The following is an 8,614-nucleotide window of genomic DNA, read 5'->3' as shown; positions in this document are numbered from 1 at the left end:
GCCGCAGGAGACCAACAACACGAGTGACCGACACAACACAAGTTGACTCATCAGGTCGCAGCTGAAACACATGCTGAAAACATCTGTTTGTATTTTTGACTCAAAAAATATATTCGCCAGAGTGGCGCGCTGCGGTCTAAGGCAGCTGGCACTTAGTGCTAAAGGCGCACTACAGCCCTGGTTCGATTCCAGGCCTGTATCACAACCAGGCCGTGACTGAATACGCCATAGGGCCCACAATTGGCCCAGCGTTCGTACGGGTACACAAAACTCAAACCGGCTGCGTGTGTGCGCCCAGTCGTGCATAAGATGTATTTTGTCCCCCCACACCAAACGCATAACCCTAACCCCTCATTCAGCACCTACCACATTCCTCATGGGACTACCTATTCATCATCCTACCACTCTCCCCATGGGCACACCTATCATCACTCCACATTCCCATGGGCACTACGTCATCATCATCTACCATTTCTCCCATGGGCACTACCTCATCAGTCATCCTACCACATCTCCCATGGACGACTACCTCATCCTACCACTCTTCCCCGGGCACTACCCTCATCATCATCCTACCACTCTCCCAGCGCCACTACCTCATCCTACCAGCTCTCCCACGGCAACTCATCTCTCCACAGTTCCCCACTACCTCATCACATTCGCTACCACATTCCCCATGGCCTACCTCATCTCATCCTACCACACTTCCCATGGGCACTACCTCATCATCATCTACCACTATCGAATCCATGGGCACTACTCACATCTACATTCCATGCACTTCATCCTCACCACATTCCCCATGGGCACTACGCTCATCATCCATCCTACCACATCTCCATGCGGCACTACCTCATCACATCATGCCACCCACCTCCCATGGGCACTACCTCATCATCATGCCTCCCATTCCCATGGCCATACCTCCTCATCATCTACCACATTCTTCATGGGCACTACCTCATCATCATCCTACCACATTCCCATGGTACTACCTCATCATCATTCCTACGACATTCCCCATGTCTGCACTTACCTTCATCATCATCCTACCACATTCCCCATTGGCATCTACCTCATCATCCTACCACATTCCTCATGGTACTACCTCATCATCATCCTACCACTCTCCCATGGGCACTCCTCATCATCATCCTACCACTCCACCGCAATGGGCCTAGCTCATCATCACGCTACCACTCTCCCAGGGTACTACCTCATCATTATCCTACCACTGTCCCACGGGCACTACTCATCATTATGCTATAAACAAAAAAAAAAACACTCTCCCATGGGCACTACGCTCATCATTCATCCTAACAGCATTCCCACGGCACCCTCATCATTATCCTACCACTCTCCCCATTGGGCACTTTAAACCTCTCTCTCCCCATTTCCAGCATTATCAGCTCTACTCACATTCCCCACGGCGACTACCATCTCATACTACCCTCCCACGACACCTCACTATCTACATCTCCCCATGGGCACTTACCTCATCAATCATCCTACCACTCTCCCCATGGGTACTACCTCCATCATTATCCTACACTCTCCCCACGGGCACTAGCTCATCATCATCCTACCACTGTCCCCATGGCCACTACCTCACATCATCCAGCCCACTCGTCCCACGGGCCACTAGTCTCATTATCTGACACTCCTCCCCACGGGCACTACGCTCATCATTCTCTCCTCCGCCAGGCTGCGCGGCCCGTATCGCCCACCGGATCCGGGACGCTGGAGAGTCTACCTGGAGCTCTGCCTCCGGACATGAGGAGCTAAAGCCCGCACGGTGGAAACTCAAGGCTCTGAGACTTCTCAACTTCCAGCGACAGGTATGACGTCACCTAGCATAAACGCTCCATGACCACTTCTAAGGACTGTCGCTACCACTTAACATCTAGACCCAGACTAGCAACACTTCGATCAACCCAAATGAAAGAACCAGCCCATCATTGTCATGTAGTTAGATGTAGCTGGGTTAGCATATTTCCTAATGTCATACAATTCTCCTCTCCTCCGGTATGCTGCGTCAGGATGTGTCCAGTGTAGTGCGTAGAGACACCACCTGGAGACAGCCTGAACTCAACGGCTTCAGCAGAGGAGCAAGCGCCAGACCGTGAGGGAGGCTCGCATGACAGAGAAACTGGAGAACACAGCAGAAGATGAACAGAGAGAGCATACGCAGACAGAAACACCAGGTGAGTGAACTCTCTGGCAATTACCTGTCTATGTTCTGCTGAACAAAACTCTGTTCAACAGCTAACACACACTCAGGACACCAAAGACATGCCACACAGGTCTCTTCAACAGTCCCCAAGTCAGACAGACTCTGGGAAGCACACAGTACTACATAGAGGCCATGACTACATGGAACAGTTTTCCACATCAGTTACCAAGATGCGAGTAAAATCTGAATTAATACAACAGATAACCACACCTCACGGCACCGAATGCAGCACTGTGAATACACACCACACCACACACACACCCACAACAACACACACACAACCACACACACACACACACACACACACACACACACACACCACACACACACACACTCACTCAATGCCTAGGCTGAATCTCGACCATTATTCAGTCGGCAAACAAGAAGTACAGCGGCAGTCTGGTTTGGCCCGTCGCTTCTGGAGGAATTCCTTTCTTGGCCAGATGGTGGCGGAACTCACTCCTCGTTGGAGTCCATCATTCCCCATTTACAGTTACAAGCAGTACCGCCACCACCTCCCCTGCACCATCTCTTTCAGAAGTACTTTTTCTTGTCCCTTCAAATCATCCTCTTGCGCTCGTATCTTGGATCAGGAGACGGGAAAACTTGGGACAAAACAGTTATTTTGTTGTCAGTTTTTAGTTATAAAATTTTGGCTGTAATTGTGCCCGAGCACACTGGACATTCTCTTTTGAGGCTTTGTGTTAGACGGATGGTTGTTAGACGTCGTGGCTACGCAGAATCTCACGTAACTGGAGCCCAGGCTTGACGAGACGGTGACGTAACTCTCATGAAGGAGAAAGACAGCACACTGTATCCTGAATGGGCCAGTTCTACATGATGACTTTTTCTCCTGCAACAACCTCCAGATCCACCATTCTGGTCAGTGTAACAAATCCACTTCCTTAAGCCTGTCTGAACCTTACCTTGGTTGAACAAGGTAGGGACCGCTGTCAGATACATCTTTCGCCCTGGTAATCTTATAGGTTGGTCAAATTTACTGGAGGATTTCTTTGAAGGCCAGGTTTCGTCCACCGTTCTGAAGGGCACCATTCCTCAGCTAAGTAACGCAGTAACTGTTCTGTCAGTGCTTGCCATTTATCCGTGTCCGTTTGTAATTTTGTACCTCAGGCAAAGGCTGCCACACTGAGCTGCCGCTGGCGCAGATGTGGTTGGCGATGGAGCAACAGCATGTGGCTAACCAAGGGGTTCGTGGCGGATTACATGGGATCGTTGGGGCATAAGCTGGGGCATCAGCTGGGGCATACAGTTCTGGGGCATACGAGCTGGGCATACAGCTGGGGCATACCTTGGGGCATACGCTGGGCAGGTACAGCGGGGCATAACAGTTGGGCATACAGCTGGCGGCATACAGTTGGGGCATGAACAGCTGGGGCATAATTGGGCAATACAGCTGGGGCATACATTGGGCATACAGCTGGGGGCATACAGCTGGGCATACACAGTTGGGCATACAGCGCTTTCGGGAAAGATTCAGACCCGTGACTTTTTCGCACATTTCTACGTTACAGCCATTATTCTAAAGTTGAGTAAATCGTTTTTTTCCCCATCATCTCCATAAATACCTTATAATGACCAAAGTGAAAACATGTTTTTAGAAATGTTTGCAATGTATATCACACTTAAAACATACCTTATTTACCACAGCGTAATTCAGACCTGCTTTACTCAGTACTTTGTTGAAGCACCATTTGGCAGGCGATTACACGCTCGAGTCTTCTTGGTTATGATGGCAGCAAGCTTGCAGCACACCTGATTTGGGAGCGTTTCTCCCATTCTCTCTGCAGATCTGTCAAGATTTGTCCAGTTGCCTGGGGAGCGTGCTGCACAGCCTATTTTCAGGTCTCTCACGAGATTGTGTTCAAATCCTGTTCTGGCTGGGCCACTCAAGGATTCAGAGACTTGTCCAGACTCCTGTGTTGTCTTGGCGTGTGCTTAGATCGTTGTCCTGTTGAAGGTGCAACCTTCACCTGCAGTGTGAGGTCTGAGCGCTTGGAGAAGGTTTTCAGTCAAGGATTTCTCTGTACTTGCCCCATCAATTCTTACCTTGATCCTGACTATCCCAGTCCCTAAGCTGAAAAACATCCCACAGCATGATGCTATGCACCACCAAATGCTTCTTAGGGATGGTGCCAGCTTCCTCCAGATGTGACTCTTGGCATTGCAGGACCAAGAGTTTCATCTTGTTTCATTAGACCAGATATCAGTTTCTCTGGCTGAGGAGTTCTTGGTGCTTTTGGCAAACCTCTAGCAGGTTGTCATGTGCTGTGCATCCACCTGTCTGAACCTGTTTCACTTTCGTGGTTGTATAGTATATGTATATTTTAATTCATTTTAAAACTAGGCTGTACGTAATGAAATGTGGAAAAGGAAAGGGGTCTGAACTTTTCAGAATGCACGTGAGGCCGCAGGTGGTTCATCCGCACTAGGTGGTACGAGATTTGTGGTGCTGGGATCTTCATAATTGATGTTTTTTGCGCTTATTCTGCAAACAAAATCTGGTTCTCCATCTTCAAACAGACTGGTGCAAAGCATTCTGGTTTCATCTGCAAACAGACTGGTGCAAGTCATGCTGGTTCTCCATCTTGGCAAACAGACTGGTGAAGCATCTGGTTCTCCTCTGCAACAGACTGGCAAGTTCATCTAGTTCTCCATCTGCAAACAGACGTGGTGCAAGTCATCTGGTTCTCCATCTGCAAACAGACTGGTACAAGTATCTGGTTCTCCATCTTCAAACAGACTGTACAAGTCATCTGGTTCTCCATCTGCAACAGACTGGTGCAAGTCATCTGGTTCTCCATCTGCAAACAGACTGGTGCAAGTCATCTGTTCTCATCTTGCAAACAGACTGGCGACAAGTCATCTCGTTCTCCATCTGCAAACAGACTGGTGCAAGTCATCTGGTTCTCCATCTGCAACAGACTGGTGCAAGTCATCTGGTTCTCCATCTGCAACAGACTGGTGCAAGTCATCTTGGTTCTCCATCTGCAAACAGACTGGTGCAAGTCATCGGGCTTCTCCATCTGCACGAATGTGCAGTCACTGTCGATGAAACAATGGTCAATCATCTGGTTCTCCATCTTCAAACAGACTGGTGCAAGTCATCTGGTTTTCTCCATCTGCAAACAGACTGGTGCAAGTCATCTGTTCTCCATCTTCAACAGACTGGTGCAAGTCATCTGGTTCTCCATCTGCAAAACAGACTGTGCAAGTCATCTGGTTCTCCATCTGCAAACAGACTGGTGCAAGTCATCTGGTTTCTCCATCTTCAAACAGACTGGTGCAAGTCATCTGGTCTCCATCTGCAAACAGACTTGCAAGTCATCTGGTTCTCCATCTGCAAACAGACTGGTGCAAGTCATCTGGTTCTCCATCTTCAAAACAGACTGGTGCAAGTCATCTGGTTCTCCATCTTCAACAGACTGGGCAATCATCTGGTTCTCCATCTGCAACAGACTGGTGCAAGTCATCTGGTTCTCCATCTTCAAACAGACTGTGCAAGTCATCTGTTCTCCATCTTCAAAACAGACTGTGCAAGTCATGGTTCTCATCTGCAAGCTGTGCAAGTCATCTGGTCGTCATCTGCAAACAGACTGGTGCAAGGTCATCTGGGTTCTCCATCTCAAACAGGACTGGTGCAAGTCATCTGGTTCTCCATCTGCAAACAGACTGTGCAAGTCATCTGGTTCTCCATCTTCAAACAGACTGGGCAAGTCATCTGGTTCCCATCTTCAACAGACTGTGCAGTCATCTGGTTCCCTCTGCCAAACGACTGGGCAATCTCTGGTTCTCCATCTTCATTAGGTTTGAACTAAAATTGCCCAAATTGGCGATGCGTGGTATTTTGTGCTCCGAGAGCCATCTTTCACTGACTCCTCCGATCTATTGAACAATAAGAAGACAGCGGTGAAGGGCAGAGGCTACCCATCACCCCCACCCTATAGGCTATAATATATATAGTACCCCCAGTCCCCATTTCATCCCACCCCGTTGAATGAACAGGAATTGATCTTCACCCCATCCAGCGCATATAGCGGATTTTGTGATTGTGGCGCGATAGTTGGAAAAGGGGGGACATGTATCATTTTTGTTTTAATTAGACAGACTAATTAGCCGAATAATATCAATAGTTAACAACGTCCTCCTGATGGTAAGCGTTATATCTACATTAAATAAAGTCGCTAAAACATTTATTTATGGTTTGATGTTATTTGATTTTAATCCAAAACCGCCAATTCCAGTTAAGAAATTATTCACACAGGGCGCCAATAATGTGTTTTTCCCCTCTGTTTCACATGGTAACATGTTCTTCCTTTGTCTTGTTCTCAGGAGTATCTGAACAGCATCCTGCAGCATGCCAAGGACTTCAAGGACTACCACCGCTCTATCACTGCCAAGATGCAGAAGCAGAACAAGGCCATCACCACCTGGCACACTAACACAGAGAGAGAACAGAAGAAAGAGACAGAGAGGATTGAGAAGGAGAGGATGAGTAGACTTATGGTGAGTTAGAGGAGAGGATCATGAGGAGGAGGATGAGAGGATGAGAAGTAGAGGAGGAGGAGGAGAGGATGAGGAAGGGAGGATGAGGAGGGGAGGATGAGAAGTAGAGGATGAGGAGGGCTACAGGAAGCTTTTAGGGTTAGTCCCTTTTGTTTCCCCTGTTGACCTCTAACCTTTAAACCCCCTGTCTGTGCAGGCGGAGGATGAGGAGGGCTACAGGAAGCTGATCGACCAGAAGAAGGACAAGCGTCTGGCGTATCTGCTACAGCAGACTGACGAGTACGTAGCTAACCTCACTGACCTCGTCTACGAACACAAGGCTGCACAGGCCGCCAACATGAAGAAGAAGAAGAAGAAGCAGAAGAAGAAGAAGGTGAGAGTTGTACACAGTTGTAGTTTTCCACTGGTCACAGTTCAAACCGAATGATACCATGTTAGCAACATCATTATAGATCTGTGAGAGCTTCCTGTTAATGTACCTGTGCTCACCTGTCCTCTCTGACCCATAGCATATTGATGAGAGCGGGGAAGGGATGAGTGGCATCGGGCCTGACGGGGAGGTAAGATTATAACACAACTCTGTAACCTGAATGTTCATGGTCCTTAAACATCTCTTTGTACCAGTTTGATTGACTTCTGTAGTGGCTAAATAGGTTGTGTTTTCCCGTCCAGCCCGTGATGATGTCTGTAGTAATAGTGTGTTCCCTCCAGCCCGTGGATGATCTGTAGTAATAGTGTGTTGTCCCTCAGCCCGTGGATGATGTCTGTAGTAATAGTGTGTTGTCCCTCAGCCGTGGATGATGCTGTAGTATAGTGTGTTGGTCCCTCCAGCCCGTGGATGATGTCTGTAGTAATAGTGTGTTGCCCTCCAGCCTGTGATGATGTCTGTAGTAATAGTTGGTTGTCCCTCCAGCCCGTGGATGATGTCTGTAGTAATAGTGTGTTGTCCCTCCAGCCCGTGGATGATGTCTGTAGTAATAGTGTGTTGTCCCTCCAGCCCGTGGATGAGAGCAGTCAGATGAGTGAGCTGCCAGTGAAAGTGATCCAGACAGAAACGGGGAAGGTTCTGCAGGGACTCGACGCCCCCAAGGCCTCACAGTTGGAGGCCTGGCTAGAGATGAACCCTGGGTAAGATACGTGAGAAAGTCCGACATGATCTTTTCTAGTTTGTTGTATTGTTTTGTTTGACTTGTAACCAGTCATTTTCCTTCTTTTGAACTCAGATATGAATTAGCCCCAAGGTCAGACAGTGAGGAGAGCGGCTCAGAGTTTGAGGAGGAGGTGAGTCTCATCTCATTAAAGCAGACCGCCCATAGAGTTATAATGAGTCAACCCCTACAACACCAGACCTCCGCTCAGCTGCCAGCTCCTACAGATGTCTGACTCCTTTTGTCTTCGCTTCATTAGGGCTTCAAACAGCCTCCCTCATCTTCCCTTCTTCCTAAGTATGTCCTCTGTGGAGGAGAGTATTTGCCCCCTTTCTGATTTTCTTTTTTGCATGTTTTTGATACTGAATGTTGTCAGATCTTCAGTCGAAACCTAATATTAGATAAAGGAACCTGTTTACAAATAACAAAACAAATGATACTTATTTTACTTTATTTCATTAAACAAGTTACGCATTCATCTAAGGTGGTCCATGTGCAGTAGAGCATCCTGAAGACCATCACTCTAGCCATCACACTGAGCCTCCCTAAACCATCGACAGCTACATGCCACCTGACCCCATACCGTCAACTTACATGCTGACGCCATACCAACACACTACATGCTGACCCCATACCCATCACACACCACACCTGACCTCAAACCATCACATACTACGCATGCCTGACCCCAACATCCACTACATCACAG

General features: G+C 48.2%; 1 protein-coding gene across 1 annotated transcript in view; it reads left to right on the top strand.

The window, feature by feature from the left end:
- Positions 1-8,140, top strand: part of LOC112075306 (probable global transcription activator SNF2L2) — a 56,531-nt gene extending 48,391 nt beyond the window's left edge. Inside the window, 8 exon segments of the mRNA XM_070440860.1 lie at positions 2,026-2,070; positions 2,073-2,158; positions 2,160-2,204; positions 6,584-6,757; positions 6,954-7,130; positions 7,267-7,317; positions 7,755-7,885; positions 7,981-8,140. Coding sequence (XP_070296961.1) covers positions 2,026-2,070; positions 2,073-2,158; positions 2,160-2,204; positions 6,584-6,757; positions 6,954-7,130; positions 7,267-7,317; positions 7,755-7,885; positions 7,981-8,140 — 869 coding nt within the window.
- The last annotated feature ends 474 nt before the right edge of the window (positions 8,141-8,614 follow it).

This window comes from Salvelinus sp. IW2-2015, unplaced genomic scaffold, assembly GCF_002910315.2.
Source record: "Salvelinus sp. IW2-2015 unplaced genomic scaffold, ASM291031v2 Un_scaffold3078, whole genome shotgun sequence".
In the NCBI taxonomy this organism is placed as follows: Eukaryota; Metazoa; Chordata; class Actinopteri; order Salmoniformes; family Salmonidae; genus Salvelinus; species Salvelinus sp. IW2-2015.
Note: the sequence above shows the minus strand (reverse complement) of the source record. Positions and strands in the feature narration are given on the sequence as shown.